Source organism: Tyto alba, unplaced genomic scaffold, assembly GCF_018691265.1.
Source record: "Tyto alba isolate M040663 unplaced genomic scaffold, T.alba_DEE_v4.0 Super-Scaffold_45, whole genome shotgun sequence".
Lineage (NCBI taxonomy): Eukaryota > Metazoa > Chordata > Aves > Strigiformes > Tytonidae > Tyto > Tyto alba.
Window position 1 is genome coordinate 8,774,534 of NW_024881321.1, and position 21,118 is coordinate 8,795,651.

Here is a 21,118-nt window from a genome sequence, read left to right on the forward strand (position 1 = left end):
AAAAAAAGAATTTCTTCCCAAGTCACAACATTTGGCTGTAAAACAGTTGGGATTTGGTTTTCAAAACATTTTTTTTTTTCTTTTTTTTGCCAATATTTTTTTCTTCCTTTTCACTACCTTCTTCCCCAGGAAACATTAATATACTAGATAATCTTTATACGTTTCAAAAGATCCTGCTTGATTTCTCTTTCTTTCATTGTTTCCACAAAAAATAAAATGCCTTGTCAAATTGGTTTTAGGCTTTACTATACAAGATGCTCATTCTACATATAAAAAGTGTATGTATATGTGTTGTTGTTTTCTTTCTGAAGAGAACGTATAGGCAGATGTCTTGAGATACTTCAAGACTGAGGAAAGCCTGCATGTATAAAGAAAAGAGATTTTACAGTAGTACTAGTATTAGTATTTTCCAACAGGTAAGATTCTTCTGTGAAAAGAACTTAAACAATGATTTGTTGACTGGAGCAGAAACACAGGTCTGTTTTTATCTTTAAAAGTATAGAAGCAATCCTTTGATGTTGAAAGGTCAGAGTAGAGCAGTTGGGACAAATTTTTGCAGCAGATAGCCTGAGAGATTTATATTTTCAATTGTATCTCTATTTTAGCTGTAAGAAGAGAAGTGGTGAAATTAATGCTAAAGTATTCAAAAATACTGGAAACAAATGAAACTCTCAGGGGTCTGCAGGCTCTTACCTAAATAGGAAAAAAAAAAAAAAAAAAAGTGTTCTAGGAAAAGAGTGGCAAAATGATTTTGGGAAAAGTTTTTTTGAGTTTAAGAGTTTCATTTGTTACGTTTTTAAGGGGCAAAAGGGAGATTAACTACTTGCTGCTTTTCCTGGTGTAATGAGATGAAATAGAGTAGCATACAGCCTGCCATAAATCTTAGCCAGGGTGTGTTCTAAGTCCTAGTAATATATTTGTCATGGTATTTTTAGTGCCACCTTAGCTGCAGTTTTTTAGTCCGCTGTAGACATTTTACATTTTTTTAACAGAAGTAGATTCTGAATTAATTACAGTAACTCCTACGAGAAAGAAAAAAAAATAGATAAATTATTAAGGTTTTTAGATAAAATACTCAGTATTAAGTACTAGATCCGAGAACAAGCAAATTCATATGAATGTCCCTGTTAATTAGGATATTAAGCAGTGCTTTAAATAACCTCCTTGAGCAGTCATATATTTTCTAGCTAAATCCCAAAGGCTGCTGGTACAATTCCTGCTTATTAAGGTCACGTGAGAGCCACCTCTTTCTTCTACTGAATTGCTTCCACTAGTTAGTCATGTTACCTGTACAGAAAGTATAGCAGAAGATCAATTCATCTCACTTGTTTGAGAGGAGAAGATAGCTCATTTTTTCATCTGGTGATGTGTTCTCAAAATTGACAAGTCCCTCTACTTAATAAAATATAACTGCATAGCTTCAGCCAATTATTAGTGTTACTTGTACAGACGGACTGCATAATGATCAAATTGCATCTCACTTGTGTGCAGTGAGGGGATATCCTTTCTCTCAGCCCTCAAGACAATCAGTATCATCATGATCTACTTTCAGTTTGGTATGCTATAAGTGATCTAGGCAAGTAAAATCCTCCAAACGGAGAGTATTTTATTTTAAACCATGGACCCTTCTACTGGCTTTGTGATGTATGTATCAGATCAGAGTTCCTCTGGTTCATAAAATACTTTTACCCATAATAGAAAAGTTTCGAATCACATCCCGCTCCTGCTGGGTGGTTGTGTGCTGCAGTCTCCATGGCACGCCAAAGGAGGACTCTGAAGGAGAAAGGAAAAGTCTTGTTACCAGATACAAATGCATAATTTCAGCTGTGTGGGTGGGACCTCTGAGCGATGCATTGTAAGTTCTTGCAGTGATAGACATGTGAAATTAGTTTCAGGCAGTGTTTCAGGCCATCTATTGATATGTGTGTGACACGTTTGTATTTGCCTGTACTAGTTCTAGTGACACTATGATTACTGGTATTTGCAGTCCTTGCCCTGGAACACTTCCAGGCAGTTTTATTGTATTGAAATGGCTCTTACAGTTCATTGAGCATCCAGCATAACACTGCTGAATATGATTGGCGCGTTTGCATATATTTATTCAAAAAAAATCAGGCCGTTAAACTGCATAATTATGGGAAAACGAATCATAACAATAAAAGACCATTTAAGTTAACAAGCTTTGTGATCAAAGGATAAATACAGGTTGGATAAATGAGACTCTAGATGTAACTAATCTACATAAATAGGCTGTGGTCTGATTAGAGAAAAGGAATATATTAAAATAATCTAAAGGTTTTAAAAAAGCATTTTACTTCAGTACTTTTATAACATCTCATTTTATTTAATAGTATTTTTAACATTTCTACTCGATAAAAATAGCTGTGTTTAATGATAAACTGCTTTTATGTGGTTTTATTTCTTGATTAACAATGTTTACAGTGCAAAGAAAGTCTAAACTTACACAAGTAAACAAAAGTAACATCATAAGTTTTCATTCTAGTTTGAATGCATCGTGTGTCAAAAACCTTAAACATTTTTAATGTCTTAATTTTAAAATTTTTAATGTTGCAATGTTTTTTGATTGATTTTTAATTAAAGAAAAACATTAAAGGGAACATTTAAAGGACAATTTCTTGTTTACTGTCTTTATCAGCAGAGAGCAGCCTTTGTAGTGTTTGAAAGCTGGTGCATTAAAAATCAATTTCAAGTCTTCAAAGCTATAAACTCTTGCTTGCTTTGTGGATATATACTGTTTTTAAAATCATTGGAAGCACACTTGACAATTGAATTAAAAACAAAAGGTAAATAATGGATTCATCAAAATTTGAAGGATTTTAATGTATTTTTAAGAATAGCTAAAGGATTTTTTAGAGAGAGTAGACATGTAAATCACAATTTGTAGCTTTTAAATACATAATTTGTTCCTAAAGACAGTTATATGTATTCTATTATTAATAGAATTTTGTTTTAAACTTCTGTTGGTGTTAGTCTGTTGTTTTTAATGAATGCCATCATTCAAACACAGAACATGTCAGTCAGTTGCTTTACTACTATATTTCTGTCTCGTTCTTTGCTGATTGCTAAGCAACCACTTATCGTTAAGACTGTTTAGCTACAATTCAGTTTAAAAAAAAGGTGAGCTGAAGTGGGCTAAGCAAATTTTCATTAATCTTAATGAAAATATTTAAATTCTATAAAATTTTAGAGATGACAAAAGAAAAAAATAATATTGTTTTAATAACACACATCAGATTCAACACATGGGCTTTGTTTCTACCGGTATCAAGGAAAAGGCTGTTTTTCCAGAAATTTAGAAAGAATAGGATCATGTCCTTAATTAGTGCATAAGTAATTTCGAGGCCTACAGAAACTAACTTATATATGCATAATTACATTAGTATTATATCTTTCAAGGCATCATCATTAAGACACTTATTTAGTGAATATTTTGATTTAGGTCAATAGAACCAATGAATGAAATAGATCGCTTACAGGAGTGGAGTTGCTGATGCGCATAAGCATGTGCAGAATTCAACCCAGAATCTGTTTGTGTTAGCTGAACTGCTCCCTGTTGCTTCTCTCCTTTTCTTTAAAAACACTGCAAAGCTGCAAAAGCTGTTCGTTTAACTTAGCCTCCAACTGCATTCTCTAGTACTCTACTGAGATAGTCCTGATGTCTGAATATTTGATATTTTTGATTTTTCACATAGACTTGCATAATTTGATATGCAGATTTGAAGATCATGAAAACAATCTTGCTTTGATGATCATGAGCAAGATTATCCAGCCACAGCTGTACAGTGCCAAGTGTGTTCTTTTCTGATCTCTTCACCATTTCAGTGGATCAAATGACAATAAAAATATAGCAGAATTTAGAGTGCTTGGGAAATAATGAATTTAAAAACCTTTTAAAAATGGCAACCATGAAACCTTAGGAAGTATTTAAATTTCTAGACTGTATGTCAGATAATATAACTGTGTGTATGAATACATATGTGGAGATACTTAGATATGAGAGCAACATAGACTCAAAAGAACTATTTAGCTGGATAAAAGACACCATTTACAACCAATGTGCATTTTTTTTTTTAATACATTGTGTATGATCTGTACATAGCTGTGTAACAGTGTTTTGAAAGATGTAAATCCACACCTTTTGCTGTAACCTAGAAAGCATCAAGTTTAGAGACAAATGCTATTGTCATTTTTTTCCTGAGGCAAGAGTATAGGTAAGGAAGGACCTCATTTTCCACTTCATGGTAGAAGTTATACATCTTGCTTAAAACTGTGTATCCCACTATCAGATTTCAGGATTTCAGGATTGAGAATAATCATTAAAAGGAGATATAAGTCATGTGACATATGAGAATAATAAAAAATTGTTTCTATCAACTGTGTTAAAATGCACAGGATAATTTGCACCTTGTAGCTCCGAGGCAAAGAACATACCAGTCAGCTTTGTAGCCATTGTATGAAAAAGAGGGGAAAACAAAACATTTTATGTTATTTCCAACAGTGCATAGTCTTCATTTTGTCTAAATCTGTAGAACTGTTTTGTCTGTTTAAACCACCTGTAGCTTCTTTTCAGGCCTAAGAAGATACAGTATTGCAAAGAGCAAAAGTAACTGATTAATTTATTTTATTATTCATTCACTGGCCACCATATACATGATCTTTCCTAACAATATACGTCTCATTATCGCAATAATGTGATGATAATGAAATAATAATTCCTTCAAGCATGAAATAACTCACTTTAAGTACTTTCCTGTGCTTATTTATTTCAAACAGGCTTCCATAATTTTGAAGAAAACTTTATTTTCAGTTAATTTAAAATGTGTGTAGACAACACACATTCTTTTCTTCATCCCTTGATGCTGGCAAATGAACCTTAGGAATGAGTTGCTAGATTTCCAGATTTTGACCTACTTGTTAGTCTACTTTACTTGCATGAAAGTAAAGCTAGACAAAGCAGTTTCTATTAAGCAAGTGTAAGCTTCAGGAATTTTGGTTAGTATTGGGAAAGATCTTTGGATAAAGATAGATTACTTGCAGTCATACTGATCTTGCTGATACCAGTAAATGAAGAAATAGGCATACATGTTGAATAGCTGTGGGAGGAGCAGAATTTATTTAAAGGAAAAGTTTTGTTCTGATTTAAATTTTGAGTGATAGATTTTTCCATAGTATTTTATAATAAAGACAATTACATAGTAATTTGGGTTAGAATGCATGCCCAGTTCCCCATCTCAAAACCCAATTTGTTACTACCTGTGGCTATTTCTATTAAAAAAGAAACATAATTACTATGAGTCTCAGCAGTCTAAGAGTAAATTTTTGCAATTACAATACCTCCCTTGGGCAGATGTGTGAAAATAGCAGATTAATTCCTGCCAGTATCTGTCTATCCCTTGCACATTCTTAAGGTTGCTGGTAGCTTGGATTATCATTATATTGGTGCTGTTTGTTATGCTGTGGTTAAGGTTAAAGCATCAATCCTATTATAAATCTTTAGGAATAGGGCTCTATACCATTCCCTTGGAAAATCTCTGTGCTGAAGTTTGATACACAAGGTCCTGGGATTAAGATCCTAATTCTATTTTCATGGAAAGTGAATGCATTTGCTCTTCATTTTAGCATATTTTAGAAGGGAATTTTGTATTTTATTACTTTATGCCTGAGAAGATTTAAACTAAACCAACCAACAAACCCGAGTTTACTCATTCTTAAGAATCTACAATGAAGTTAATAAAGTTGTATGTGAACCGAAGACCACATAGTAGTCTCTTAGTATTGTATGGCTTTTGTTTTATTCCCAATGGCACACTGTCATATTTATTTAGAAAGAAGCACCAGTAAATTAAGATGGCACTGAAATTATGTAAATTAATAACTTTCCGTGGGTGACATCTAATTCATCTCCTAATGAGCTTTTCTTCCTGAAAAGAAGTTTTGAAGGCACATGTGTAGAAGAATTACTTACACATGCTTTGTTCCTAGAGATGACTCTCTTCAGCTAAGTACCTAACTCCATGTTGAATTCCAGTGAAGTTGGAAGTTGGTGTGGCTTCATGTGGGCTCATGATCCACCTGCAGGGAGCAGCATTAGTCTGTGTTACACATTATCCAGTTTGAATATTCAGGAAGAGTAGTATGAACAGTCTTAACAAGTTATTTCTTTTCCCTTTGTATGAGTTTCTGTTTTGAATATCTTGTGCTGTAACTGTCACATTTTCATTTCTTTTCCCATTTTGAAAGAGACTTCCCCACATACACACATTTCATTTGAATGTTGGTTTGGATACTTCTGTGATGTGGACGTTTAGAGAAGGTTGCATTAACTATTTTCTTTGAAAGTTCATGACTAAAAAAAATAAATATAAAAAAAATATATACGCAACCCTCAGTTGCTGTTGCATGCATTCTCTTTTGAAAAAAGTGTTCACATGCTGGGTGACCATCCTGCTAATTAGATACAGAGGCAAATCCATAATTTAATCACTGTGTTCTAACTAGACCCTCAGTCAAATATTAACGTTCATGTTCAGTCTCTCTATCCCTGGTGAAACTTGCAGCAATGTCCTAGATGCTGACAAACACAGATTTGGAACAGAAAGAAGACTTTTCTTAATCCTGGAATTTTTGCAGAGAACATTTCTTACATGGACCTTCTTTATTTTAACAGCAAAATCTGATTTCAGAGTCTCAATACAGAAAGCTGTAATGAGGGAGGTAGTCCAGAACTTTTTTTCCCAAAGTTATTAAGAATTTACAGGTCAAAGTCAGCCCTTAAATACCTGTGACTTTATAGTTTGCCTCTGGTGATACCTGCATAAATGAGTGTTGTGGTATAGGTGAGGTGATCCTATTGAGAAAGATAACTATTTTTTTTTTGCTTGTTCTGAATCAGATTAATATAGAGTCCTGTATGAAGACATTGCAGTAGGTTAACACTGAAGTGAAAAAGCTGTGGATGGTTATACAGAGCTCTACAGCTGAAAGACCTTTTTTTTTTCTGTCCAAGCCTACTTGACCACTGCTACTATATTCATAGTGCATTCAGTCAAACTTTCCATTTTATAAGGTACCTCATCATAAGCATATGACTGTTACGGCTCTAAAATATATTTAGGGACAGAACCTCTTGCTAAATTTGTTCAAGCCTAAATATTTTATCTTATATCACAAATAATAAGTCAACTCATCACCATTTTACAGTTGAAAATCTCCTTGCACAGGCATGCGAGTCTGTAAAGTTTGATGATCTACTATTCTGTCATAAATTCAGCCGTTATTTTGGCAGAATATTTAGTGGTAAGTCTTTTTCTAGTGCTAAGAGGAAATAATTATGCCAAGATATTTTTGTGAAAGTAGTGCTTTGTATCCTGTCACAAAATGTTTATAAAATACCTGGTTGGGGATTTTTAACAAAATGTTGAAATAAAGAGTTTCATGACCCAAATAAGAAATTAGACAGAAGGTAATACTCTAAGTTTTAACATCTGTGATTTTCTTCCTAAATCCTAAGGAGTTTAAGGGAATCATTGCTTTTCTGGGGAAGGATTTTAAGAACAGAAAGGGGACAAGTTTGTAGCTTTAAAGTAAAGAAGGTGATCTAGATTTACCTCTGTTCTTCTGACTGTCACATAGGAAGAAAGCTTAAGTGTTCGTCTTAATGTATGTTTTCTGTGAAGGCAGTGTGGCTTCAGAACCAAGTCCTGCTTTATCTTTATTGATAATTCTTTTGACTCTGTAGGGAAGAAACATAGAATTGGAGTCCTGTGCCATGAACAGTGTTTGCTGCCTAGCTAATCACCTTTCCCTGTCACTGCCATTACAAATCTGTTTAAATGCCATCCATAGAGAAGACCATATGCTGGGATAAAGGAATATTATGTTTAAGAGTTTCTTCTCATTTGCTATTGCTATTATAATCTTCTTCCTGCTCCTTTGAATCTTTCTTCAGCATACAACATATGTATCTGTGGGAATGTAGCACGCTATGTAAAGACTCACTTATCCCGTAATTGAAGTAAGGAGACTGATCCAAGGGCTATTGAAACCAATTTGAAAACATCCATTGATTTCAGTGGACCTCAGGTCATGGCTAGTGGGAGTTTTATTGTTGCCTTTAGTGAGAGTATGGGCTGGACAGAAGAAGGTAAACATAGTGGATAGATGTTAACACAAACTTAACAGATTTAAAATATCTAGTGTATCTGTTTCCCGTTATTAAATACTATGAGTATGAAACAGTTTGTCAGTGTTAAATGGTCATAATTTTATATCCTTCTCTACCAAATAGTACTGCAGTGTTTATAAGCTTTTATCTGTTCAGAAAACATTTGTGATATGTTGCTCGTAGAAATAGGAGAACAGCAGTGGTAAGAATCGGAAAAATTCTACACCACTTACTGGCTTCACTGGGAATTCCTGCTGAGTAAGAGCTTTCAGATATGTTTTAAAATTCAAAATAAAATTCCAGGAGCTCACAATTGCACTGCAGAATCTCTGTGAAAGAAAGAAAGAAAGAAAATATAAGTTTGTTGTCATACAGAAAAAAAGGGTTCTAAACACAAGGAGAGAAAAACATTTTTGAAATTGTAGCAAATACTTTGAGCATCTTCTTAAATTTCAAGGCACTTTGTTTTTAAGTTTCGCTCCAATATCTTAATTTCTAGACTTCACATTTAACATGTAGATTGGAATGAAAAATAAAAATCCCACAAATATTATTAAAGACACACTCCCAAATGTATTGTTGAGTTCATGGTATGATATTCTTAGAATAAGCTGGATATTGTGATATGTGCAACTTACATTCTAGTCAGCTAATTGTAGTTGAGTCTGTTATGCAGTAAACATAATATTTTAGGAATACTAAGGTAGACTCAACATGGTGAAAGCCCTAGATAAAAGGTGCATTAAAGCGTTTCAAATTCAATCATTAGGTTTCATTGCACCCATCTGCTACCAGAAAATATAATTGGCAACTTGATTCATTGACCTTTAACTGTCTTTTTGGACCATTTTTTAAATCCATATTTTCAAGTTAGACTTGGAGGGTTAATTTGATAAGAGAATGTCCAGTACATTTTAATGCAATTACTTTTTTATTTTTTCTTTCTTTTTAAGCAAAAGATTTTTTGAATATAATCGGGTTTAATGGTCTGTTGTATATTCTGCTAATCCAGTCAAAGTAGTTATTTAATATTGAATGTAGTTAAAAGCAACTAATGTTCAACTTCATTAAGGCTTCTATTAAATAGAAGGCTTGCTGAACTTCTACTGTTTTTTTTTTGTTTGTTTTTTTGTTTTTTTTTGTTTTTTTTTTTTTTTTTTTATGCACAAATTACTACCTCTTATTAATTATTTCCAGGGGTTTCTGTTACACTAAAATTATATGTACAAGTTTGAGTTCAACCAAGATTATACAGCACAGTACAAGGGCTAAATAAGCACTGAAATTGTGGAGTGTTTCATATTTTGTTCCTAAGACATGTTTTATCTCTTTCCTTTTATTTTCTGGAGCAGATATTATCTTGTTCAGGTAGGGTGGAGTACATACATGTCTTAGCAGTTCTATATGTGTAGCACACAAGTAGACTGTCTTATAAAATAACATCATTACTTAGAACAAGCAAGAAACATAAGGTGATAAGTGAGGATGATTTAATGTTTCCTCGGCAATGGTAAACAATTATACTATTCTGTCATCTGTAATGGAAAAAAGTGATTACATGTGTTTCTTTACACAACAGGATAGAATTCCTGAAATGCTTATGTAATATAGAGACAGATGTATGTAACCTAACCTTATAATCCCATTTCACAGCTTTCCCAAATACTGAGGAGCTCGATAAATAGGAAGCCGATTATATTGGCAGTATAACTCCATTAATAGGATTCGGATTTGCCTTATTGACAAGCCAGTACTGTTAATATGATCCAGTATATTAAACTGACAGGAAAACTGGAGCGATAGAATGTATCTGCAGCCTAATTGACAGGGAAGCTCTTTCAAAAGGCTCTTAATGTGGTTTTTATTGACAGAGTAGCTTCAGTAAGTACATATCATTGGTGTACAGTGTAAATATATTGGATACAACTGTACTAGCAGATTCAGGTGAAGTAGTTATTGTTCTGTTTTCCCATACTTCCATCTTTACTTTTATATAAGTTGTATCAAGCTCTCTCAGAGGATCTTCACAAATGCCTCTTAAAGCACCAGTCTAACTGCACTGCTCACAGGCATTTGACAAGTTGTGAATTATTTTAAATGTGTTCATCATTTTTAAATGAATAGAGGCAATACAGAGCAATGCAATAATGTGTCATGAATTTCATTATGTTTATTTATTGACACCGTGATAGCAGAAGCAGAGCTATTGTACTTTCAGCTCAAGCTCTTTATGTAGTGTGATGTTTGGCACCTCTTCCTACATTCTGATCTTGCACCTTCTCCCAAAAGTAGTTCATCTTAAGAGCTCTTATTATAATTCCATTTTCCTAGTCCCATTTGACAACTTTCAACATTCTCTTCCCAGACCATGCTATTTTTTTTTAGATGCTTACATTTCATGTTTCTCCAGTGCAAAATAAAATGAGACTCAGAAACCTGAAACCATTGTGAAACAAACAGCAATTTGAATTTGATCCAGAAAATCTTCTTGATTCACTTTTCAGTGGAAGGAATTTTTGGGTTCAGTTTTTTTTTCTAGTCCTATATTCCTCAGAGAGAAGTCTTCTCTTAAACACATATCCTGCATCTGCTCTGGCTGAGGAGATGAAGGCATTTGTTAAGATGACTTTCCCACTGATGAAGAGGCAAACTTGTTCCTGAAAGGCTTCAATCTTTTATTTCATATAAAATATCTGATCAGGGCCTGGTCTCACTCCACCTTCAGAGTGTCTTTCAAGTCTGCTTTATCACCAGGGTCACTAAAAAATATGTCTCGCTATCGTGACCTTTTTAGCTTCTCCAGTCTTCAGGATTGATACAACCATCAATGAGGTGAGGGGAAGCTTGACTTGGTCTTGTGACTTCTAATCCTTGCACTGTGTTAAGACCGTACTGCCTAGGCTTCTGTCTTTTTTTGTGTGTCTTGTGCATTACAGAGTAAACTCTTGTAAAAATTTGAGAAAAAATTGTTTTCATTAAGTCAGTAGTACAAACACAACAGAAATATCTGAAATACCTTAATATAAAGGCTTAATCAATAAATCAACAATAACTTTTTTTGGTAGCAAATATGGTACTTAGAGAAAATAGTATGTAGACTAGGCATTTATATGTGAAGACTCTGCATTCCTTCACTTACAGGAAAGGATAATAGTCTCTGTCCCCTGAGTTTCATTTTTCAGAAGTCATTCTGTGTATTTGACATAATAGCTCAGGACTTCTTTTCCTCACAGTTTTGCTTTTCTCAATCAAGAAAAAGAGAAAACATGAGCCACTAACACTCTTCAATAAAAAGTACAGCAGTCTGGTGAATGACATTGCCTTGTGCACCTGACTGTTTTTCTTGCCCTGGGTTTTTAATGTGTTTTTGGAGAATGTTACAGATGTCAGAAATTCACATAAACACACTGTAGGTCTTTTAACACAAAAGTACACATTTTACAGCAAGTGTAAAACTATTCAAATATGTACATGTCATATAAATTATGTCTCAAAAACATTTTCAAAAGAATAAGAGTGTAGAGCACATATTAGGACAAGGTTTGTTTAAACAGCCTGTATAATTTTGTCCTTCAAAATGGTGGAATAATTTATTAGAAGTTTATATCAGTTTGTTGTTGTTGATGTTGCTGTTGTTTTCTATTGGGCTAATATATTTTCTTAATGAAGTAAGTTATGTGAAAACAGAAGCTATTAAAGCTACTACTTCAGGCTAAGTATGTACACTCACTGGCAGTCTTACACTGAGGAGCCTTTGTGAGAAATTGTACTATGTTGAACTCAAACTGTTCCTAACAAAATGAAGACAATTGTCTGCTCTTTCAAAACTAGATTTGGCAGAATACAATTCTTTTGTCTTCAAAAGTGATTGCCATTATATAAGATCTTTGTTTCATGGGGGAAGGGTGAATACTTGGAATTAAGCTTTTAAAGAAAAGACACAGAAGATGCTTGAGTTAGATATTAAGTGGCAATCTGATAAAGGGGAAAGATGTTTAATTTCATTTTTGCATTTAATATTTAATTAAAAAGAAGTTAGAGTCAGCAAAGACATTTTGCTTTATTATAGTTTCAGGTGTGAACACCTACATAAAATAAAGTTGCATTGAATCATTTCTGAAAATGTGATACTTGTAATTCTGAGAAAAAAAAGTATGAATATTCTAGTAGACTAATATTAATAAATCTGATTAATGCCTAAGTCCTTTTTTTTTTTTTTTTTTTTTTTTTTCACATTTTAGAATACATCTTTCCCTAATATGACAATTATTTCTGGGCACAATTTGTCAAGAATACTTAAATATTACATTTCTCTCTCTCATCCTCCCCCTTCTCTCTCTTACTTTCTCTGTCTTTTTCTTTGTAGTTGTGTTGATTTTAACATATATATTTTTTTACAAGAGACACCTGTCAAATTGAAAACCTTTTCTTTCCCTTTTCTCTAATTTTATTCAAACAGTATAGAATACACTAAAGATTTATAGAAATCTTAAGAATTGTGGTGTAAAAAAGATTTTGATTAAAAAAAAAAAAAAAGAAAATAGCTAGAACCTCTGATTTTTAATAGCCTGTTTTTTATAGGAATTCTTGAAAGCAGAAGCTGTCTGAAGTCCTCTACCATTGTCTTGCTGAGCAATAGTGGCATACATGAAATCTGATTGATTAATATGGGACTGTAATTTTAGTCCTGACTTTTTCTGAAAAAACATATATGTGTGCAGAGCCACAGTGAAACTTCTTTTTTATTTATAAAACTATCAAAACATTTTAATAGAAGTAAACACAAATACCTTGTGAGCATGAACTTCTTAAAAAAAAAAAAATTAAAAGAGATTAATGTAGCCCATTGCTAAAAATATTCCCCATAATTCATTGTGTAATGCTTTGTCCAGATTGATTCAAACTGTTTCCAGTGATGAAGATTTCACTTTTTTTTTTTTTTTTTTTTTTCCTTATGAGACTATATAAGGTTAATAGATCCTCTGAGGAATTTGTTTCTGATATTCTGTTCTTGGCCATAATTTTTAATTTTCCTTTGTCTAAATTAAGTTTTTGGAAATCTTAACCATTCTAGAATTAATCAGTAGAACCTTAGCAGTTGACTTTCAAACTTCTGAATGGTTTTATTTTGATGTTATAAAATTAATTATTCCAACTTCACCATATGAGAGCACTACTTAGCACCAATTTTGGTTTATCTTGGTGCCTGCATGGTCTTAATACACAAGCCCTAATACACCTAATAGAATGAATGGTTTTATAGACAGTTGATGATAGCACTTGAAGGATGGTTTACATGTTGTTAATGAAAACACTGGCCAGTAAATAATTCTTCAAGTTACTTAAATCCGGTGACTTTCACAGATGGATTGTTTCTGGGAGTTTTCTTGGAGATGGTGAAGGTGGAACTTGTTTTATTTTGTTCTTCTTCAGGAGGTTAACAGGACTAATATTTGAGTAATTTTTGGTTATTGATTCCATGCAATACACTTCTGATACAATGCATCTTACTTAGCTTTAGCTATTACACTGAATATCTTGCTGGTCATCTAGATTTCCCTATAGTTATTGGTGAAAGTAATTTCTAGGAGCAGTACGTACCTAAAGCTAGATGCCCAAAATGGGATGAATTATCTTGTATGTCTCTATATGCTTATAGAGCAATCTTAGATGATTAACTCAGAGCAGTTGCCTAGCTTTTAGATGGTTATCTGCAGGTGAACTGAAACCTGCCTTAAAACTGGAGGCAGAGAGACACAGTGATTCTGATTCCTAGGAAGGACTGTGTACCCAGAGAAAAACAAAGAGTTTATTTGCTGTTGATAGATTTTTAAAATAGGACTTGTTTCTTAGAGCTGCAGCTATGTGGTGTAAAGAGGTTTGATTAATACATGAGCTCAAATATGTAATATCAATTCCATAGATGTTAAAGTGTAAAAATTTTAAGTATATGACCTCTCACTTCAACTGAGATTAAAAAAGGAAAAAAAAAAAAAGTGTTTAAGGGAGTTAGACATTTATACCTCTCTTTAATCTGTTGTGAAGTGGATGCCTACCTTTCTAAGATTCCTCTAAACCACCCAACCTTAAAATTAAATGCTTGTTTATTATCACAATTTTTCCATAGATATTATCATACATGAAACAATTCTCTCTTTGCTGCCTGTATCTTGGAGTGCTCTGTTACATCTCAACACAAGCATCAGACTTCCATAGTTGATAGAAGGTCGAATTCTTTTAGAGCAGAAGGAAAAGATTTTAAGTCTGAGCTCTGTGGCTGTAAATGATTATCAAGTATTTACATTTGTTCTTTTTCAGCAATGAACTCACTGTAACATGGCACCCAACTGTTTGTATTGCTGCAAAATACAATATGAAGAAAATTGGTCAAATTATTATTGAGTTAAAGGTCATTAATGATTACCATAAATACAGAATTTCTCAGAAGCAGCTCTCATTTTTAAGATGGCAGCTAAAGTGTGGTCATAACTTCTATATTAGAATTTATATCTTGGCTAGCTCAGGATATGCAATATGTTTTGGGGGGCTTTTTGCTATGCAAAAGCAAAAGCAAAAAGTATGACCGGTTCTTACTGTGGTCCAGCCTATAGATAAATTCTTATCAGCATCTTTAAGGAGGTGCTATAATTAATTTCAGGGCAAAAGTCTGACTTTTCTAATGGCAGAGAATTTATGAAAAGGCAGTTTATAGAAGGCATTTTGCCTGACAGTGACATGAAAAATGGAAATGTTGATTCTAGTAGCAGCTGTGTTTAGGAGGAAGCAGATGTCTTACGTAAGTAAAAGCATATGGTCAGTTGTCCTGGACATCTATAGTTGAGATACTAGAACTAGAAAATCCACATGAGTTCTGCAATTGTAAAGATTTATTTGGGTTGAGAAGTATTGGGCTCTGTGAGTGTCACAGTGATTATATGTGTATATATATGAGGTAGATTTGCTGCATGCAAGAGAGATACTGGCTTACAATTTGAGACGAGAAAAGAATAAACCTCAGAATTAAGGCTGCTTCCAAAATATGATGTGCTACATTTAAGAGATTACATATAAGAATGCTGAAATATTTATCTTTACACCTCCTTTTCTTCCTTTTTTTTTTCACTTTTCATTGTTTTTTTTTTATAACTTGAAACACGTTAAAAGTTAAGACAATCTTTTATTCTAATTGAATACATTAAAAATAAGATCTTGTCTGGATTTAAGCTCAAAGCATTAAACTGCACCCTAATTGAAATGGCCAGATTTTAAAAAGTTTGGATACATGTAGCTGAAATCATCAGCTTCTGAAATTCTGACTTGCAAAAGCAGTGACACAACACGGAGTTTGATGTCCCAGATATTCATAATTCTCCTTCTATAATAAAGCGTATCATTTGCATTTCTTAGGCAGCATTTAGGAACTTTCATAAGCCCATCTTTTAATAATACTGCTGAAGAACAGGTCTCTAGTAGGATATAAACACCCAGATTTCCGAATTATCTTCAACTTTGATATGATAACAAATAATTTAGAATTATAAGTATAGGTGCTTTATGCTATATTTTGAAAACAGATGAATAAAAACTGATTCTGTCATGCAGTTTATCAAATTCACTGATAAAATGTCAGATTATTTTTGTAATTACATGTACAATGCTATGTACTCCACAGCTTAAATTCAAAATAGCTTCAAATGTGAACACAATGTGTGTCATAATCATAATTTTTGAACCAAAGGATTTAACTAGAAACAAGAAGAAAGTACAGTGTAAATTGACTTCATACATGCCAAACAGAAGATAATTCTTTATCTTCTATCCCTTCCATAAATTGCACAAGATATCAATGTTGTATAAGAACATCTACTTCATAGGTACCTTGAGAGTGGCATGTGGCTACCTATTTTGTGTTGTAATCAGCAGCGACTTAAATTTCAGGTGTGACTTCATGCATAATTTCCAAGCTCCAATAGTCCAACTATAGAAGCAGTAGCAAATATTTCTAATTATCACCTACCTATAAAACCAAAGCAAAGCTAAAAAAATGGAGTGGGGACTGACAGGGAAAACCAAATATCTAAGAGGCCAGTCACTTGTGTAAACACTTGTTGTGCAACATCAAACCTTACCTTGGGCCTTCTACTTCCTTAATTGAGCACTGCCTGTGTTACTAATACCGATACTCTAGATGTTGTTGCAAAACTCATAGCTGCTGCGAAGCATAATGGTGTGATATGAAGTGATGCAGAAAACAGTAGAAGCTCTGTCAGTAGGTCAGCTGCAAGAAGAGGTGACGTGTGTGAATGTACAGTATATGGAGTTTTGTGAAAGATGCAGTCTCTCTTTCTCCCAAAGAACTTCAACTGATGATACAAGGGGAATTCAGTTCCCTTTGGCAGGACTCCATGTTGGTCTGGATGCTGTAAATACTTCTGCTTCTACAGTTACTTAGCTCATGCTGCTAAAAATACACTCATGACAGACTTAATGAAAGTATCTTCTTTTAAAAACTACTTGTCTTCAACAATCATTTAATGTTCTTGTTTGTATGTGTGGTTCTCATTATTCTGACATAGCTATTAATACTGATGAAAATTAAAGAGAGAAAACCCAAATATTTTCATACTTTCACTTTTCTAGTAGCATTTAAGAAACACCAGAGTTAATCAGCCATTTATTTTCTTGATTTTTTTGTTTATTTTTTTCAATTCAACAGTAATATAGGAATATATGAAATTTTATTACAGTAGTAAGAGCTTCAGAATCCCAGTAGATGGTGTAATTATGATTAAAAATTAGTATTATTGAATAAGTCACTTTTGTAATATGCAAAAGTAATTTTTTCTCTCATTTTCAATAACCATCAGTCTTAATATCTAACTAATGAAAAAACATAAACAGTGTCATCTGGGAGGTTACTAACAGAGAATGTCACTTATTGGAGTCTCATTGTTTACTTTAGCAGGTAATTTGTGGACCGGAATCATTTAATTGTTCTGAGCACATAATTACATGCCCGCATTTTCCAATTTAATTAAAATGTACAAATCTGAAGATTAAGGGAATTTTTGAATTATTAATCATTTCTCCTCTAGGAAATCTTGTTGCTCTGCAGGAGATTTGTCCAGTGTACAACTATACGTATTTTTTTCCTTCTCTTTCACAGACAGACAATTTTCCCGCAGAGCCCAATTACATGGGCAGCAGGCAGCAGTTTGTTCAAAGGTAAGGCCTATTAAATAACTTTCTCAGCTTCCCCATTTGTATTCTTGTCAAAATTGCTTTGCCAGAGAGTACAATTCAACTTAGAACAAGTAAATACAACTCTCTCTCTCTCTCTTTTTTTTTTTTTTTTTTTTTTTTTTTAAATATGTATTTCAGTAGCTCCACGTTCAAGGATCCAGAAAGAGCCAGCTTGAGGGACAGCGGGCATGGGGACAGTGATCAGGCTGACAGTGACCAAGACACTAACAAAGGCTCCTGCTGTGACATGTCTGTTAGGGAGGCACTCAAGATGAAAACTACTTCAACTAAAAGCCAGCCACTTGAACAAGGTGAGTGAAGCCTCCTATGCTTACAAAAGCGCAGAGTTTAAGTCGTTATTATAAACCTATTAGTATTGCAGTTACGGTTTATCAGGGTAGAATAGCCCACTGATAATACTATCAGAGAAAACAGTAAATCTTGTAGCTAGCCCAGAGCAAAGAACGTTTAGTATCTTTCAGAGTGAACATGAAATGAAACCACAAGTATCCAAAGTAGATTTAAAAAAAAAAAAATTAGTACTTTTCTATAATGATTAGAATATACTCTATCTCCACTGGCATTGCCTGTGATATATCATATACAGTCCTTTCACCAAAGCATGATCTGGAAATTCAAACTAGACATGACGGCAGCAGATAAAAGAATGTTAGTCATTCACATTCCTCATGTAGTTTGGAGAAAAGGAAAAGAAAATAAAGAGGTTCAGGCTATCAAGCAAGAATAAAAATGGATCAGAAGATGTTTCATTTCATAGATATGTTTTCCTATTTGTAATATTGATTTCACAATTAATAGTAGTGTGCAAAGTGTCAAATAATAATATAATCTGATTTTCAGTATAATTTCATTCACATCCTGTGAAGGTACCAAAGATGAGTGTCTGTGAAATGGCTAAAATGACTTATATCAGGACAATGACAGTGTTTTCTGCAAGCATTCATTCTGACAAACAAGTATGTTTATTTCCTTAAGTTCTGTGTCCAATTAATTTTTTTCCAGTTATGTTTTATCTAATTATTACATCTTTTCTTTCAAAAAAGACACTTTCTTTCTTTAAAAGCATCAGAGTACTCCAGTCCAGCATTGTGTGTGTTTGTGTTTTGCTTCGAAGTTGTAAGAAATAAGGAAATGTATCACTGATTTTTTTTTTCAATGTTTTGCATGTTTACTATTATTTTAGTTTGTTGTGGGGAATATGATTCAGTGTTAAAGACTATTAAAAGATTATTAAATAAATCATCCTTATTAATAAGCTATTTTTAATATTAAGCAGAAATATATTATAAGGATTTTAATAATGATGATTAATTGGACCTAGGTTTTTTGCCTCTCAGCCTAGACTGATCTGTAGTACAGTCATCAGGAAATACATCTTCAACTTCATTTTTCTGATTAAGTTGAGATTGCAATACAATTTTTGCTGTGTAGAATATTTAGAATGCTGCAGTATAATTTATTCTGTATATATTTGAAGGTAGACCTCATATATGACCTTATTTTCCAAGTAATAAATGCCAGAAAGATTATTTTTTCCTGACCTTTTGCCACAGCAACTCTGTGCTTATAATTGGACATTGATCTGTATAAAGATGCAGTACTGGACATTTTTTTTTTTTTTAAAAAAGCTTCTTGAGTGTGTGTCTAATTTTCTCAATTGTGTGTAAGAAAAAGACAAAAATCTCTGGAATTCTATCTGCCAAGTATAACCATAGAAGAGTTCTAAAATTTTAAAAGTTTAATTAGGAAAACTATTTACTATTCACATTAAAAATATGTGGTTTCTTAGAAAAGGACAGTATGGCCAGAATTTATAATATTACAGTTTGTCCAGCATCATCAAGCCCAATACTAGTCAAAATAGAAAAATTCCAGTAAATAGATTAAGCCAACCATTCCTGTTGCTTATTTTCATTGTAATACAAAGAGTTATATAGAAGTTTGCACTTGTCATTATGTCTAAATGAGGGGTGTATTCATCAAGAAACAACCTATTCCAGTGGCTCATATGAATTCTTCACATTCTTATTAAACATATTGAACTGTGAATATTAAGTACTGTCAGGAACTAAAGTGCAGCAGCAGATGTTTATGTGAATTTTCCTACTGAGAAAAAAAAAAAATAAGGCTAGAGAGATAAACTACATGTTTTCTTTTTTTTTTTTTTTTTTCCTTTTTTTCCCCCCAAAAATATAATTTCAAATGGTAATAATATCCACTTGTTTACTTGTACAAACTTTTCTGTCTCAAGTGTGTTGTAGTGAAATCATTGGCATATTATGAAAACTGAACCTGCAGCAAGCACCTTATGGGGTTACAGATCATTGCAGTAACAAATGTGGTGTTCCCAATGAAATCAACGATTGCTTGTCACTGAGCTTAGTACGATTAGGGCTCTTAGCCCAAAGTAACTTTTCTCTTTTGAAAGAAGATAAACAAAATTGCTATCTCTAGTCACAAGCCAAGTTGAAGGAGGGTGAGAAATACGGTATATGTGATCAGGATAGAAAAAGGATTGAATTTTCTTAAGAGAAAAATTGTTTTCCAGGAAAAGGAAATGGACAGCTTACTAGAAACAGTTGTCTACGGCAGAGCCTGAAGCAGTATCAGAAATTGTGGTTCTGTCATCATTTTGGATTGTGCACAGGGATGGGAATTCACTATTCTGTAGCAAAGTTTCAGGCTTGCTTATTGTTGTTTAAAGATATTGAAAATAGTTTAACTTCTGCTTTTACAACAGTGTTAATTACTGATCTTCTGTCATTTTTGAAAAATGATCAGGAATAACTGTGAATTCAAGATCTTGGCTTGAGATTCCTAATTTAAAAATTAGTTAAGTTTGAGTTTGACATCTTCTGTATGTAATTCCAAACACTATTGTCATGGGTCCAATTCTACCCATGTGAGTAATAAGAATGCTACCAGTACCAGTAGTTTAACTACAGTTTTGAACAACTCTAGCCTAGACATCTTGAAAATTAAATGGTCGTATTGGAACAAAATAATGTCAGTAGCACTACAGCAATTGTGCTTCTATCAGTAAGAGAGAAGTAGGAAAGTTTATTAAAAAATTTTTTTGTAGACAAGACATCATCTGATTTCAGCATGGGATGGGAGTCAATCAAGTTTATTTTATGATTTACATTAAAATAGTGAAAACAGTGGATGTTATAGCTTCAGTAAGATTACTATTAATATATTTGATTTCAAGGAATATACCTCCAGATAGCAGGTTTTGTCTGGTCGTGATTGAAAACATTCACTCAAGTGAGAAAGATAATGCAAATTAGATATCATTATGAAACACGTAGGAAAGTTCATCACTTGGCCTTAATGGAAAGAAAGGGGGAAAAAACCCAATAAATTTAAAGTTACCAGAACAGTAAGTCTTATGTTACAATAAGCATGTCCCTTTTTAGTTATCTCAACCATATATCCTCTTGTTGTGAGTTCCAAGCCACTTTCTGCATAAAAATGTCTAGCTGTCTCTTAAGCTTACTTACGCGATCTGAATCAGCTGTCTCACTAAACAGCTTGCTCCATATGCCTGCTACTCTTTCAATAGAATGGTTTTAGATAAATTTGTTTTGTTTAACTCTTTTATCAGTTCTGTTGCTGAGACTTTAAACCCCATCACTAGTTTGGACAGTTTGAGATCATTCTACTTTG

General features: G+C 33.2%; 1 protein-coding gene across 8 annotated transcripts in view; it reads left to right on the forward strand.

Moving 5' to 3' along the window:
- The window catches only part of PCDH17 (protocadherin 17), a 97,301-nt gene that overhangs the window by 11,920 nt on the left and 64,263 nt on the right, over window positions 1-21,118 (forward strand). For 7 of the 8 annotated variants that reach the window (XM_032993899.2, XM_032993900.2, XM_032993901.2 and 4 more), the window contains 2 exons: window positions 17,352-17,410; window positions 17,567-17,739. In XM_032993899.2, coding sequence (XP_032849790.1) covers window positions 17,352-17,410; window positions 17,567-17,739 — 232 coding nt within the window. The remainder of the gene's footprint in view (window positions 1-17,351; window positions 17,411-17,566; window positions 17,740-21,118) is intronic. The other variant, XM_032993898.2, reaches the window with a different exon arrangement.